We start from the raw sequence: 16,718 nt of genomic DNA, 5'->3' as shown, positions 1-16,718 counted from the left end.
ATATTTTATTGAAGCATTCCCACAACATCAGAAATTATCAAAAAGATGTGAAAACTTCCCTATGAGAATAAAAGCGCAATGGGATGGATGTGAAATAATCTTATGTTACCTCATTATTTAATTAAGGTGGACTGAAAACATTTTTAATTATTTTCTATGCTGAAGTCTTGGAATTCATTCTAATGAGTGCCTAAGGCCTTGTCCACACGGACAAGAAAACGTTTTATTTCTGTTTCATTTTTTTTTAAAAAAGTGTCCTGTTCGTTTAGGAAATGTTGGCGAAAGCACAGAACCACGGAAAACGGCTGCTGTTCGCAGTGGTGGTAAAGGAGCATCAGATTTTGCTGTAAAAGTCATAATAAGCTTAATAGATTCTGCAGCATGAACACACCCCAGTAAACTGCCATTGTTGTTTTGCAGGGTAAGTGGGCTACGCTATGTGTGACGTAATAGTTTCAAGAAAGATGCGGCTGGCTGTCCACACAGAGATGAAACATTAAGCATTTACAGATTTGTTCACTCTGGGACCATATTTTTAAAAAAATTGTGTTTATGGCCTCCTAAAACGCTGTTTCTGTGTGGATGAAATGCCCATATGACAAAAAACTTTTGTGTATACTCCTGCATTTGTCTCTGTGTGGATGGGGGCCTAATTGTCATGCAGAATTTGATTATATGACAACAGTCTGCCGAGTGTCAACTCCCATTGCTAGTGGGAGAATTGATTGAGATTAGTAAAAATTGAACTCTCCATTGCATACCAACATGGGCTTGTCTGCTTTGGCATCTGTTTCTATATGTATTATACAGAACATACACAATGGAGTGGCAACGTTTTCAAACAATGTGAACAATGGGTGTAAAAACCACATCTTGGGTCAGGTGAAAAATGGGAAAGACAGTTATACTTGGCACTCACAAATAACATGGCATAAAATTTGAATCCACAATTTTGAGTCAAATATTCATACTTTAAAATGACTTAAATTAAATTAAATTTGTCATTTCTCTGATTATTATTCAGTGCCTTTAGGCTAAAGTGAATGAGAAAAGATGGTGATTTGTATGCAGTCTGTCATTATGATGATGGTGTGTTCTGTTTACCTTAACAGCAACATAGGCACAATTTCCTTGAAACCCGTATGTTTGCTGATCAAATGTGTTGTAGTGGCCACTTCCATAAATAACGCAAGTTCCTGGACATTTTTTTTCTGTGCAATCCCAGGTTCCACTCTTGCAGGTACTAGATGTTTAAGACATGATAAGGAATAACAAGTCTTTAAAACATGCACAGCACAGAGGCAGTCATACAGGAAGGATATATTTGATGCTCTCAAAGACGTTTTTCAATGTGAGATAGTTCTCCTGTTGTGGTGTGCTCCCAGAAAGGGTTGTTAACAGAGATTATGCATATCTACTACACAATTAGTGACAGCCATTGTATATCACACAGAGATGGTTAACCCCTTAAAGCCTGTTGTATCATATTTGATACGTTCTTTTATGATTCCTCTATCTAATCAATATGATCAATAAATTACTAAAAAAAAACAACAACTTCTGAATACAATCTGATAAATGATAAATTTGCCCTTAAGTGGCTTATCAGTTACCAGAAGCACCTAATGTATCAAACGAGATACAAAAAATATATATGTTAAGTTTTATGGAAATTTAGATTTTTTGGATTTCAGTAGAAAGTGAAATAAACATTTAAGTTACAATGAATGAAAATTTTCTGGCTATAATTTGTGTATTAAGGCTTTAAAGGGTTAACACTGAAACCCCATCATATAATTTCTTGTCACAGACGTCATGGGAATTGTATGACATCAAAGAAATTACATTTGCCTTATGGCCTCAGAAGCCAACATTTTTAAATAAACAGATACATGTAATGCCTCTGCTACTGCAATGATGTAAGGGCAGAATTGATACCTTATCAAATACGATCAAGGCCAACCTCCACTCTTATACTTAATAATTAGCATGAGCTAGACTCATTGTTTTAGGTTAGTTATTTCAGTACTGTTCTGGTGAAGAGGCCTTTATGTGTGTGCTAGACACACTACAAAAGGAATACCTTAAATTCTAGTATGTCGTACTTTTAATACCAATTTCTTCATCCAAAAAGTTGGCTGCAGCTTATATACTGAGGTGAAAATATGTCAATATTAAATGCTAAGAGACACAAGAGGCCATAAACACAACTGTGTGCAGCTGCCACTGTCACACACTGCATGAGATCACACAATTGTAGCACCAATCCATTAACCTTTCTCTACAAGCAGCTTCTTTACTGCCCAGAATACATGTGGAATACATACAAACAACAACAAAGACCAAACTGGTGTTCTGTATTAATAGCACATGTTTTGATGTTGACAATAAAGCAAACCTGATGAAAATCGGTTGAGAAATGAGCAAGTTATGATTTATTTTCAATGTACATGTATTGCCTTTAATGAGAATGTCGTCCCCGCCAAGATGGCCGCCACATAGGCATGTCGCTTAGCGGGCTGCTACAGCGCGCTAGCGTATCTAGTGTTCTATAGATATCTATGATTGCGAGTACCGTAATGAACCATATATGCGTGCATGCCCACAATTCTCAGCTTTCCAACACCATTGGAATTTTTCAAATCAGACAAACTTTGACAGAGTTATGGTAATAAAACTCCAGACATATAGAACAGATCACTGGTGCTCCCTCAGTAGGTAAAGGGTTAACCCCTTAAAACCTGATAACTCCAATAATAGCTGGAAAACTCTCATTTCTGGGGAAATGAAATGTTTATTAACCAAAATCTCCAAAAAGAAAAATTGCTGTAAATGTTCACATATTTTATTTGTATCACATTTGATACATTAGGTATTCTCTGCAACTGATAACCCCCTTGAGAGCATTTTTATAATTTATCAGATTGTATTCAAAAGGTTTTTAAGTAATTTATTGACCATGTTGAGGTCTCATAAAAGATATGATACAATAGGCTTTTAAGGGTTAAATTGTTTAATGGATTAGCTCCCCAGTACATTTTTGACCTTTAAGAAGTTTACACTCTGTCTAGATCTTTGAGATCTGCTGATCAACTCTGTTTTGTTGTTTTCAAAGACCAGATTAAAAACCCAAAGGTGATTGAGATTTTTCTGTGGTGAGTCCTAAATTGCTCTGGAAATCATTATGCCCCCCACTTAACCTACTTTTAAATTGTATCCTAGAAAGTTATACATTTCTTAGCTTTTAACTCAGCATGAGTGTGTGTGATCTCCCCTACGTCTTTTATTTCTTTTAATACTTTCTTTCATTTTTTTTTTTTTTACTTTATGTGTGTTTTATGATTTCAGTTGCTTTAAGTTTTTATGTAGGCTATTTCATTTTTAAGAATCAATCATGTAGACAACAAAACTCAAACTAGCAAACACTGAGAGTGCTGGTTTTGTAGTTAGAAGGAAAAGATTCAAATGAGGAACATGGAAGCCTGAGAAACTCCTGCTCCCAGTATGCTTTGCAGCATGTCACTCTCCTCTCTGATAGGAGGAGACCTGAGGAGACCCTGCAGGGGGTCCACAGGTAATAAAAGCCACAGACTAGCTGCCCACCACTGTTGCTGTTTTCCTGTTGCTCACTAGAAACCTCATTGAATGCTGGTGTGAGTGAAAACAGTCTTCAGAAGGAAAGCAAGTCCTGGAAGAGGGCTGTGAGTCTGTCACAGAAACTTCATGTTTTGAACTTTTCTGAACAGAATGGAAATCACTTCACAGGGGGACAGTTTAAACCTTTTTCCCAAAACAGACTGCTGCTTCTAAACCAGGGTGAATTTACTCTTTTATGGTAAAAGTTGCTGCTGGGATGTAAGAAAAGGAGCTAAAACAATGGAAAGACTACTGAAAGAAAAAGCATATAAATACGATATGATGTCTGTATGATTGTTTGGATTTGAGAGATTAATAAACAACAGTCCATAGTACTCTAGTAAAGACCAATAAGGCATAAGACAAGGAATCAGTTTACAATGCTACACCATATGTCTGATAAAACCAACGTACCACGTGTTGCACTTGTCAGGGATTGTTGCTCCAGGGGCATAAAAATGCCCGCCATGCTTACACGGACATTGTTTTTCTTTCACACAGGAACCTTTGCCATCGTCAAGAAGGCCAGCTGGACACCGACAGCCAGATTCACACTCAGTGTCATCCTTTAAAGATCAGAGAGTCACAGTAATGACAAACTAGAAAACATTACTGATGCTGTGAAACCAAAACTTTATACTGCTTTTAGAACTTGTGAGGCAACACAGCCCTACATCAAACATACTGTCATACTGCAATAATATTTGTTTGAAAAAATACCAGATCTGGTTATTATTTTGGGAAAAAAAACTCACACAATCATCACTGTTGAGATTCAAACAAGTCTGAGCACACTGCAGTCCACGCTCTCCTGGGCCAGCAGCAGAGCAGTTGAAGAACACTTTTGGAGGACGGCATGCTGTAACATGAGGAAAACTGAATTTATTTTCTATCACCCCGATGACTCTGCCATGAAAAAGAAACAAACCAAAAAACAAAACAAGATAAATAAAAATACCTGGCGGTGGTTTCCGAGAATGGCAATGCAGCACTCCATTGGTACACACACTTCATCAAGACACAAAAGATACAATACACAAGATTTTTAAAAACTACTCAACTTACAATTCTCTATGAATTAAGCATTGGGATCATAATTTATGAGGAACTTATTGTCATTTAATTACAAGCTATTTATTCACCAGTGCTCATCTTTGATGGTGATGGACTTTCCTGGCTTAATGGTCACTTGATCATGGTAGCAGGGACACTTTTCCACAGGGACGCAAAGGCCATTATCATTGAAGTAGAAACCCTCAGAGCAGGAACAGCCATCCACAGGCAAGAAGTCAGAAGTGCAACTCTGCTGCATTGAGCCCAGAGATTTGCAAGTCAGCTGACATCTCTGATGCTGGTAGGAGAAGGTCTGTGTTGCTGGGCAGTTCTTTGTATACTTATCTGTTTTTGCACGATGATGGAAGAGGGAGAATAATGACCAAATTAAAATGAAAATTTGTTTATCAAATTCCAAATCCATTGTTCAACTTCACCATAATTCATGACTGAAAATGCTCACCGCACACATTCTCCCTCCAGCCTGTCAAAAACACTCCCTTTGATGCACAGGCTCGAGCATAGGAGGAGAAAACAGCACACAGGCAGTCCTCACTCTTCTCACAGTTGCAGCTGGCATAAGTACACCTCTACAGAAGACAAGAAAAATCTTAAGAAAGGTCTATCAGCGAAACAGTAAACCTAAAAGAGTAACAAAGGAAGATTTGCCTCACCTTATAGTACATGTCAGGATCCACCACTGAATGGCACCGTGCAAAAGTGCTACTTGGGCTCACGAGTAAAGCACACCAGTGTTTGGCATAATTCTCTAAGAGTTAAGAAATAAAAATCTTTTCATTCACATCTCCAGATCTGTTAAACTATCTCCTTGCCTTTACAGTAATAAACATGCTGACTTTAAATAAAAACAGTGGAATGATTTTTTTAAAAAGTGCTTTTTACCATTCTCCACACTCAGGGAACAGGGGTCATCCAATCGTTCTTCTCTATCTTGGCAATTGCTGTTACTCTTCCAGGAGTTAGTAGAAGTGGCAGCAGTCCCCTCAACAATCCCCTGAGGAGTCATCATCTCATCTTTCAGGATCGTGTTGTAGTTCCCACATAAACCTGATGGAACAAAAAATGTTCTCAGCCCTTCTGAAGACATACTACAATGAAGTTTGAATAAATAAACCACAAAACTAGAAGTGTCATTTCAGAACATGAAATTTCAAAAATGGATATAGAATACCAGAAATGTGGTAAAATGACACTTTTATGAAGATGTCAATAATTAGCTGCAAATTACAACATTATTTTTTGACTCCCTGTTGGACAAGGTGGTAGGCCTTCCCTTTATGATCTACCATAGAGCAAGTCCTCCAGAACATATCTTCACATTTTTACCTGCTGTAGTGCCATTTTTGGAGTATTTGAATTTGATATACATTAACACAACTCTTAGAACCCAAATTTTAATGATATGTATGTGATAAGTCTATAGTAACAAATTACATAAAGCGTTTTAATTTTTACGTATTTTCCTAAATACAGAGATGCCATAGCTTTATCCCTCAAAATTATGATTGTAAGTAAGTTGCACAAGGTTATTTAAAGCCACAAAAAATATTTTGAGTATGGTAATAACTTCATTTTTGAAATACACCCATCTTCATAAACTGTGTCAAAAATGTAAATAAGATGAAATTGTGCTCAATTGTCAAAAAGACAACATCTTTATAAAAAATTAACTATTTACAGTAGTGCAATCAAATCTCAAAGTGTGTATCAAGTGCAACTCATGACCTGCAAGAAAACAACACAATTATAGCCTGGATTATATTGTATTATATTGGTTTTGATGTGAGCGCTTCATACTATATTTATTGCAAAAGAAGGAAGGATATTTCTAGATAGGAAACAGTACTCTGGAACACACTGAATGTGTGATATGTTAGTGTTACTCCTCTGGTTTTATATGCAAAAATAATTATTGCTCATTTGGTTACAGTTCTACCTGTGGTTAAAAATAGATATGCAAATGGGAGCGCCGGCGATCCTGTAGGTTTTAAAGGGTTAAAGCCTAAAAAGCACATGCTGATCAACAGGAGAAACTCCCAGAAACCACAGAAACCCTGCAAATTAAAATCCTGTACTGCCATCGTATTGTAAGGCTTAGGTTCCTCCCATTTGTCTTGATTGTTGCTGAGACTTACCCTATTTTCTCTCCACACATTTCCTGTCTCTCTTCAGTTGTCCCATCAAATGAAGGTAAAAAGCCCCAAAAAGAAGCTAAAAAAGTAGCTAAAAAAAAAGTAGTTCTACATTTTCCTAATGAGATCTGGCCAACACCAGGTCTCTCCCTTATCGCTTATGTGTTATCTCTCCTTGCTGTGTGCAGTGAGGCCACTAGCATAAAAAAAGGAATGGGGAGAACTGTCCAGAAGTTTTGAGGCTAGCAGTGCCTCTTCAACAGATTTTCTCCCTCATTTTGTCTTCAACATGCCTTTAAAGGATGGGGTGTATACTATTTAGCAAGACTTTTTATAGGGTACCAGATGAATTAAAGTGAAAACTTAAGTCAAGACGACAAGTTACAGGGGAGTGAGGATGTGCTATAGGTAGTGGAGCCGGTTTGAAGACCTGGCTCCTTTTGCAGTTCCTGTTCGATAGACACTTTCCTTTTGTTTCTATTTTTTTCAGTTGTTTAAAAGATATAAAATAAAGTAAAATTATTACAAATGAGGAGCTGTTTGTGAACCAAAAGACCAGTTCTTATTACTAAGCTTAGACTATTAATCAGGATTTCTAAAAAAAAAATGCCAGTACTTGTGATAACTGCAAAACCAGTCCAGTCCAGGTGAAGATACCCTAGACCCCCTCAATATGCAGTCTAAGTAACTGGACATCAGCATTATCAGTTCACATAGTGGTACATCCACAAAAAAACACGAAGGATTACCAGTTGGTATACAAATGCACAAATCTGATATAAATCCCTCGAACTGAGACCTGACTTTAATTGTCAAAACATTTGGCAACATCAGGCGGGTAGAAGGAGTTTTAAGCTATTCCATTATATGTTTAAGCAGTGCTTAAGCAAAGACAAAATGTGAAACTTGCCTTGCATCTTTCCTTTGTAGCTCTGGTCCAGGGTGATGTAGACTTGCATTAGAGGCACATGCTGAATTTGAATGTGCAGCCCAAAACTGGTCTGGATCAAGATGTGGAAGGATGAAGGACGGAATATGTGGATATCACCTTTGAATACAGAGGACAAAAAATCAGTCACATAATTTTACCATGTTAAAGATGAAAAAAGTATATTTTATTGAGAGTCTCTGACTTTCTGACCCACCTGACTTGTATGGTAAAATGATGGTCTGCGTATTTTGCTGAACTGTGCCATCAGAAGCAAACACTAAAATCTAAATAAAGACACAATTATTTATCTGAATTCCACAGAAAGAAATATCAGTTAATTAAAAAAAATCCTTGCAAGTAACTACTTAAAACTCACATTATTTCTATCCTTGTTGATGACAATTCTAATGGCCTTGAGACAAGTGTCAAACTTCTGATTAGCACACGGGGTCAGCAGAGCTCGGATGTTAAACTTTGACCCATCATTAACCTGAAACATGTCATTTATGAGTAAACTTAACAAATTAAATTTATTCTCTAAAATGACAAATTTTGCACGCAAAGGTGTGGCTCACTCACCTTGCCCTGCACCTTGGCTAAGGTGTAGTAACACCCTCCATGGAAGGTGTAGGTTTTCCCGTCAAAGGTGGTTACATGTGAACCCTCCTCAAGTGCACATGTAGAAGGCACCTCAAGCCTCTTACAATCCCATTTACCCCCAGAACATGTACTGAAACATCCCAAATAATATTAGTCATCCAAAAATGTAAAAATACACAATTAAGATCAACAAATGAAATACTGTGTTGGCATAATGAAACATTTGACATACCATTCTTCCCTGTCCCCTCGATAAACCTCACCAGTCTGATAGATTCTGTCACGTTTGCACTGACACTCGGCCTGAGTAATACACCCTCTTTGGGAGATATTATCAAACACAGTTCCTGAAAGTGACACGTTTCATATGGAAATGCTTTAGTTAAGGGACAAAAAAGTATCTGAATTATCGTGAAAAATCATTCCTTCCATTTCTGTTGATCGTTGCTGAGATGTTGCCTCACCTTAACTTGAGTCCACCTGTGATAAAATATATTTTAGACGTGATTTGGAAAAGGCACACATCTCTCTATAGAAGCCTTACAGCTTAAAATGCATATCAGAGCAAAACCAAGCCATAAGGTCAAAGAAACTGCATGCAGAGATTGGAGACAAGATTGTTGCAAGGCACAGATCTGGGGAAAGCAATAAAAAATTATGTTGCACTTATAGTTCCCAAGAGCACAGTGGCCTCCATTATTCTCAAATGGAAAAGTTCAGCACAACCAGGACCTTTCCAAGAGCTGGTCATCTGGCCAAAATGGGCAATCTGGGGAGAAAGGCCTCAGTAACAGAGGTGACATGAACCCAATGGTCACTCTGACAGAGCTCCAGAGATCCTTTGTGGAGATGGGACAAAGTTCCAGGAGGACAACCATCACTGTAGCCCTCAACTGATCTGAGCCTTATGGCAGAGTCACCAGATGAAAGCCTCTCCTCAGTGCAAAACACATGAAAGCCCACATGAAAGCAAGAAACTTATAATGATAGCCAAGTGGGTGCAGGCAGTTCCTTTGACCTCATGTCTTGGTTTTTGCTTTGGTATGCATGGTCAGCTGTGGGGTCATAGGTGGACTCCAGTCAAGGTGTAGAAACATCTCAGCAACAGTCAAGACAAATGGGAGGAACCTGAGCTAACTTTCAAGTGATCTGCAAAGGGGCTGAATAGTTTTTCATAAATATGCATACATTTCTAAAATTCTGTTCTCACTTTGTCATCATGGGGTACTGAGTGAAGAATAAAGATGATTTTTTTCAACTGTAGCGTCAGGATGCAACATGACAAAATTGAAAAAGTAAAGGAGGTCTGAATACTTTCTGAATGCACTGTGGTTTAAACAGTTTGGCCAGATGGACAACACAGGATTTTACAGTCACAGCAATGATTGGGTGTCTAAAAGTGATAAAGTCAGATCATGGCTCTGTTTATTTAGAGGCTCCACAAACATGATGAATTCATGCTGAAGTACTGTAATTATGACTACAACAGATGTAAGATCTCATTAAGTGTTGACTTGCCTGTGAAGACATCATAAACATCATTAATAACTCATGAGTCCATAATTCATGGACAATTCCTGGACAGCATTACCTTTCATGTTAACATGAACATCAACTGGACAATCTGTAGGATTAAAAAGTACATTACAATGCTGTAAGTGTAGCATGTTAGCATCACTAACCAGGAGGACAGAAGCAGCCATCCATCTTGTGATCCTCGCAGAGTGAGCTCGTGTCTTGATGCGTGCATGTGTCTATGCAAGGGGAACCACTTTCTTCATAAACCATGTTGTATGGGCAAGTTTTGGCTGTGAGGATATTGCATAAATGAAGAAAACGTGAGTAATTCAATTGTTTATCAGTACAAGAAAAAAATTTAAAACTGTTTAAATTTAACAGCTTTGACATGCTTATTTTTGGTTGCAATATTGTAGTTTAAGGGCTGTCTCTTGTCTTGCCACATTTGAAATGATAGAATTAGAAAAATCTAAAGTATTTGTATACTGCAAGTGCAAGAAATACTGGATAATAATGTGCTGGCCTGTCAAAATTGAAGTCAACCAGAGCACCTGAAATACTAACCCCAATGTTAGCAAGTTTTAAATGTTTTGTGTTTATATAATTTTTTTTTCAATAAAAATAAATCACATGTGTATGAAAAAGACAACATGATCTAACTTAACCTATGTCACTTTTATTGAATAAATAATACATTAATAATTATTTGGATGTAATTAAGGGGTCCTAGCCTCACAACTAATTCCTCTACTATACTGGTGTAACTCAAATTACAAGGCCAAATGGAAAGAATAAGAATGTAGTCAAAATGTCAGTTTTCCTCTGCAGGCTGCAATAGTTGACAGAGGTCTGTCAAAACAATTATCAGAGTTTAAAAAATCCATCGATAAATCTAATATTAAATATATGGCAGAAAGTACTTAAATATAGTGAAATTCATAATATGCTAAAACTTTTCAGATGGTGCACATACGACTCAGACTTCCCCCCGAATAGAAAAGACAAAAAATTTGAATCTTGGACAAAAAAAAGGACTCACAGCATATCTATCGTTCACTGAGAAAAACACACTACACAGTTTTCAACACCTACAAAACAAACACGGCTTGGAGAAAAATGATTTTTTCAGATATCTACAAATGAAGAATTATTGTAGCCAGAAGTAAAAACTCACAGATTTAACAACGGCAGAATCTGAGATCCACAAAATTCTGAAGGCAGCTGGTTAGTCAATACCATGTAGATCCATATCTAAATTATACAATGCTCTCTTTTATGCAAAGAACGAAAATACTCTATATATCAAGGAAAAATGGGAAAAGGAGGCAGATTTATATGTTTCAGAGGAAGCTTGGGGAGAAATTGGAGCTTCTAATGGTCCTCAACCAATTCAGTGATTTGGAGGGAACACCTATGGGAACACGTAAGATATTTTAAGACTCCGCTCCAAGAAAAAAATAAAAATATTAACCTGTCCTGCTAGAGACGATGTGGTTCGAGGGATGCAAATCACTTTCATGTATTTTGGGGATGCCCCGCGTTAACATCATACTGGAGGGAAATACATAAAACATTGAATTCTGTGTTTAAAACCCATCTACCTATGAATTTTGAGACTCTGTATTTTGGTCGAACTCAACCAATGAATCGAAAGAAGGATGTAAAGCTATTACAGGCTCTTCTAGCAGCTAGTAAAAAGTCAGTCACCAGAAAGTGGTTTAATCCATCACCTCCTACACTGGAGGAGTGCTTTGGAATAATTCTTGAGATATGCAAAATGGAAAAGCTAACCTACTGCCTGAGAATTCAAAAAGTCAAATTCGACCAAATTTAGGTAAAATGGATTGATTTTACTACCCTGACACATACGGACTTTGGTAACTACACCTGAATCTAAACCAACTTCATCTCTCTTTTTGAATATTATGTAAGCCGCCTTGTTTCATTTGTTTCTTATTCAAAAAATGAGGGGGAAATGGATGCTGTAAAACAAAGCTGAAAGTGATTGTATTTTTGTATGCAACATTTTCCTAATACAAAGGTAATGAAAAAAAAGTAAATAAGGGGTCCACAGTGTATGTAATGGTATCAAAATAGAGAATGATCTGAAAATGTTCTCTCTGAAAAATCCACTGCATATGTTCACATCCTAGGACTGCAATATTAGATCAGTAATTTAGGTATTTGGTTTTCTGTGTGCTTAAAAACTGTGCAATTAAGAAGAAAGTGAGTATTTGGGGATCTTTTTCACTAATAAAACATACAGTGCTTAACAAATTTATTAGACCACCACCCAAAGTAAGGTTTATGCCACAGCTGCATCATGAAGTGCTTTAATGCAGACTCTTTCATTTTCAGTGAGCTCTCCATGTTTTACCATTTTGAACAGGAATGAGGAATTTCAAACTGAATTTACCTTTTTATACCCAAATTTGAGCCAGCTCACTGGACTTCTCTGAGAAGTCAGAAATTAATCAAGCATAACATTCAACCACTAAAACTCATTTTTCTGTTCAGGAATGCAAGTAAATAACTATAATTTGACGTATTAATCAAGAAATAATAATGTGCTTTTTTTAACTCAATAAATTTGAAAATTTATGGATTACAAAAATAATTATATTTTAGCATTAAAAATATCATTTTGGTTAAAGAGCTTCTACATATTGAATTATTAACCGTTGCAGAAACATAAAAAATGATTTTGGTAATTACCAGTGCTGTTCATTAAGGGCAGCTGTGGCATAAACCTTACTTTGGGTGGTGGTCTAATAAATTTGTTAAACATTGTACTTGAACAAGAGACTAAAAACCTATGAGAGCACAGTGTAAAGTAAATAAAGTTATGAGACACATAAAGCTGCACAACATAAACTAACTGAAACTAAATTGTAAGTGTTTATACGTGACCAATAAGAGTAGAAGTAGTAGAAGAAGAAGCAATAGTAGTAATAATAATACCACAGATACAAAATATTGTAATGAAATTGTAGAAACAGAAATGCGCAGAAATTTCAAATACAAACAGCAAATGTTAAATGATAACAGTAAATTAAATTTGAAAAAACACATTTTATCTTTTCTGAGGCCAATTTGATTGTAAGTAAAGTGTTCAAAGTGCATAAAAGAGGACAAAAATTGAGCTTTTTATGAAAAAGAAATCCTGGGGGAGAAACTGCCAGACCCCATATAGAGGTTTGGGCTGTGTCTTAATAAGCCTAATAATAAGCCCCTCTTATCTTTCCACATTGTAGAAAGTTGAAGTCTTAAAACCAGGACTCTACTGAAAAAAATGTGTTCTTCAGCATGAGTTGTTTTCCAATCAAGCTGCTTTCAGTGCTTAAGTTCCCTCTCCACCCCTATATGATAGAATATAAAGATGCAAACAAAACAGAGAGGAGAAAACAAAATCTTACCACAGAACCCAGAATACCTCCAGGTAGGAGGCTGCCCTCCAGCATGGGAACACAGTCGAGAGAACTCGGACAGCGTGCTGCAGACACAGAAGTCATTTGATTTGTTGGTGCAACCACACATGTCCTGCGTACAGGCCTGGATGTAAGGTTCAGGGTTAATCTGGTCAGTGCAGGACTTCCAGGAGTCTGAACGCAGTATCGTATCACAGAACATTTGCTACATGGGAAAAAGAGACAAAATTACTGTAAAGTAAACTGTCTATTGATCACTACATACAGTGTTTTTATTTGTTTATGGAAGGTAAACTCACAAACTCCTGGCATGATTCTGGCACAGTCACAGTCTCCAGTGCTTCATCATCTTCTTCATAGGGGTCCTCACAATCGTCATTTGGAAGGTGGACTTTCTGGTTGTTACCAAACTCAATGGGGCTGATTCTACGATCTGCATGTAATCGTATTAATGAATTACAAAAAATCAAAAATACAGTGCATCATTGATAAAATGCAATATTATCAAGAGCATCAAAATCATAACTACCATCATGAATGAACTCGTTGACAGAATGGCCATTAAAGTCTCCACAGAGTCCACAAGTCTGATTGGCATAATCAGCATCTAGTTCCACCTAGAGTGAAATACAGGAGTTATAACACTAGTTTCTTCTTTTAAAATCTTTACAAAACAAACAAGGCAGCAAGCAAACAAAGAAAGAACAACAACAACAACAAAACAGGCAAGACTGACCCAGCATTTAACATTAATAAAATACCTTGAGTGAATCTGATCTGATTATCATAGTTCAGTCAGTTATCTCAGGTTTGTAATCTGTTCAAGCATTTATTGTGACAGCACAGCATTGTTTGGCATCAGGCTCCGACTTCATCACTCCTCACAGATTTATTTTACATTGACGAGTGATGAGTTTACATCTTAAACCCTCAGTCTGAGCCTACAGGTGGATGCTGGGGTGGAGGAGGGTTCAAAGTGAGAGCACAGTGCTGATCCAAGGCAGAGCTGGCAATTGCAGAGTAGAGGAAGGACTGGAAATCTTGCAGCTTGAGTAGACCTCTGAATTAGGAGGATGGGAGTCATGTGATTTGTGTAAATGCATGTCAGGTGTGAATCATTAGCTGGAGATGATGCTTTAACTAACTCGAAGGCTTCGATACATTCTGAGATAAACTGACTCAACTGTTTTTTCTTGAGTTAATCCAGTGTCAAAAATAATTGAGGGGGTGACTGTTATAGGGTTGAGCCCCTTGAGGTGGCTTTAATTTGTACTGCAGACATAAATGTTTCAGTAAATTCCGTAGGAAAGAAATTCTCATTTGGTGACCCAAAAACTCCCACAACAGAACTGTGGGTCTCGACCCAGACTTTGAGAATGAGTGGTTTAAAGAGATATAAACTCCCCTTCGTTGAGGTTGTACGCTTTCATCTTTAGAAATGAAGTAGCCTTGCTTTAGTTAATGACAGGTTTGTTGTTCAATCATGTTGTAAATTGAAATTACATCTAATAATCAGTATCAGCCCCCCCACCCCCACCCAAAAAAAAAAAGCAATACCAGCTTACAGGCCAGAACTGGCTGGGCCCCTGAAAAAGTCAGAGAATGGGCCCTCCCTAGTTGTGAATTATTGATGATATCAGTGTGTGTGTGTTGTTTCAGTAACATAGGTGCTAGCGTCCTGGCTAACAGTTACCTCATTTTCGATCTGACAAGTTTCAGTTATCTGGTCCTGTTGTTGGAATTATTTATTCATGCTACTATTTAACCCTTATGCTACTTTTAAACCCTCTCCACCAATTTTATTGTCCATTTTTGCTACTTCTTTCTGACATGTTTAACTGATTTCTGTTGTTTGTTGCCTTTCTTGCCCATTTTTGCCACCTCTTTTTTTGTAAGTTATCAAGAGTGTTGGAAACATTTTGGGACCTAAATGCTGCAACGGTTTTTGCTGAATTTAGAGTTTACAAGAGTTTGCCCCCAATTTCTGGTGTATAAATTTCACTCCTATATAGCTGCCTTACTAAACACAAATATTTTCGTAGGTTTTTGTACTTTTTGGTAATATTGATTATCAAAAGAAGACTAAAGCTGAATTGTTTTAGAGCAATACAAAACATGTTCATATTGACAACCTTGCTCTTTTTTATGCAGGTTCCTGGTGTATCATTAAAAAGAGCTCTTATAGCCAAAAACACTGAGGAGAATTTTTACCATGATTGCATCGTCTCCGTTCCACATGACAACAATGCCAACTTTGGATTGGAGTTTGAAGTAAACAGCATTTTTCTCCAAGTGTATGCCTCTACTGTGGTACGGCAGGGGGTAACTGTGAAAAAGAACATTTATAGTTACCATCAGTCTTTATGGATAACAAAGAAGAAGAGTCAGAGTTTTCCTATGCATTAAGATCTTTTACTTACGGAATCCCATTGACAGTGACCAGGCTCTTACTGATGTGGAAGGAGAGCTCACTGATGGTGACCACCACATAACTCACGGTTGGGTTTCCATCAATGTCCTTCCTCTTCATGTGCACTGAGAACTCCTGGTAAAGGGAGCGACAGTCTGAGACCAGGTTGTATTCACACATACCAGGGAACTGGAACACGTTGCCGTCGAAGGTCTTGTAGTGCTCTCTGCCCCAGGTGCTGCAGATGCTGCTGACATGGTTGCGAACTGTTGTAGAAATGTGAAGAGTAGAAAACAGGTTTAATTATGAAACAGCTCTGAAAAATATTTCACTTTATCCAAAAGAGCCTGCATCTTACCCTGTCTGGCTTGAGCATTGATGGCACTAGAAAAAGACAAAGCAAGGAAACACAACCCCACGCAGATCCACCTCATGGCTGCCACTGTGGGTTTACAGTCACCAAAGTGGGTAATGATCAAACTGCACTTGATCAGCCTTTATATTGAAAGTGTACCTTCATTTATTCTCCCACCCACTTTCTTCAGATGACAACAAAAGGTTCCTTGAGAACAGATGGCAAATATGTGCTGAATGGGTGTAGATTCATGTCATTCACAAGCACAATGTCATTATTTTTATCCTCATATGACTAATTATATTTGCACATCACTTCATATTTTTTTTACTGGAGACGCTGACTACAATAAAACAATGTGCTGATAGTCTGCTTCTGTGTGTATACTTTGGAAGTGTTCTCTGTGTTTGAAAAGCCTGTGTCAACTACATACTTCATTAACATATGACAGACTATTAATTTCAAAGAAGTCAAAAACCACAACAACATACAAACAATAAAATATTTGAATTTATTCATTTTAAATGGCCAAGTGATCAACTAGAGATACCTGGGTACTAAAGAGTGAAAACACAATGAGTATGACGTGTATAAGAATTGAGGGCATATGTTGTGTTAAAAGGAGAAAAGGAAT

The 16,718-nt window shown here is 37.3% G+C and overlaps 1 protein-coding gene across 1 annotated transcript in view; it reads right to left on the bottom strand.

The window, feature by feature from the left end:
• LOC121514492 (mucin-2-like) overlaps window positions 1–16,163 on the bottom strand; it is a 32,608-nt gene extending 16,445 nt beyond the window's left edge. The window contains exons 1-20 of the mRNA XM_041794621.1: window positions 16,088–16,163; window positions 15,740–15,995; window positions 15,531–15,645; window positions 13,849–13,936; window positions 13,619–13,752; window positions 13,308–13,524; window positions 10,056–10,181; window positions 8,606–8,720; window positions 8,365–8,503; window positions 8,150–8,263; window positions 7,988–8,057; window positions 7,753–7,890; window positions 5,593–5,757; window positions 5,364–5,458; window positions 5,153–5,279; window positions 4,779–5,034; window positions 4,595–4,644; window positions 4,392–4,495; window positions 4,051–4,202; window positions 1,105–1,243 (exon numbers count right to left, since the gene is read on the bottom strand). Coding sequence (XP_041650555.1) covers window positions 1,105–1,243; window positions 4,051–4,202; window positions 4,392–4,495; window positions 4,595–4,644; window positions 4,779–5,034; window positions 5,153–5,279; window positions 5,364–5,458; window positions 5,593–5,757; window positions 7,753–7,890; window positions 7,988–8,057; window positions 8,150–8,263; window positions 8,365–8,503; window positions 8,606–8,720; window positions 10,056–10,181; window positions 13,308–13,524; window positions 13,619–13,752; window positions 13,849–13,936; window positions 15,531–15,645; window positions 15,740–15,995; window positions 16,088–16,163 — 2,676 coding nt within the window. The remainder of the gene's footprint in view (window positions 1–1,104; window positions 1,244–4,050; window positions 4,203–4,391; window positions 4,496–4,594; window positions 4,645–4,778; window positions 5,035–5,152; window positions 5,280–5,363; window positions 5,459–5,592; window positions 5,758–7,752; window positions 7,891–7,987; window positions 8,058–8,149; window positions 8,264–8,364; window positions 8,504–8,605; window positions 8,721–10,055; window positions 10,182–13,307; window positions 13,525–13,618; window positions 13,753–13,848; window positions 13,937–15,530; window positions 15,646–15,739; window positions 15,996–16,087) is intronic.
• Window positions 16,164–16,718: the final 555 nt, after the last annotated feature.

This window comes from Cheilinus undulatus, linkage group 9, assembly GCF_018320785.1.
Source record: "Cheilinus undulatus linkage group 9, ASM1832078v1, whole genome shotgun sequence".
NCBI lineage: Eukaryota > Metazoa > Chordata > Actinopteri > Labriformes > Labridae > Cheilinus > Cheilinus undulatus.
Note: the sequence above shows the minus strand (reverse complement) of the source record. Positions and strands in the feature narration are given on the sequence as shown.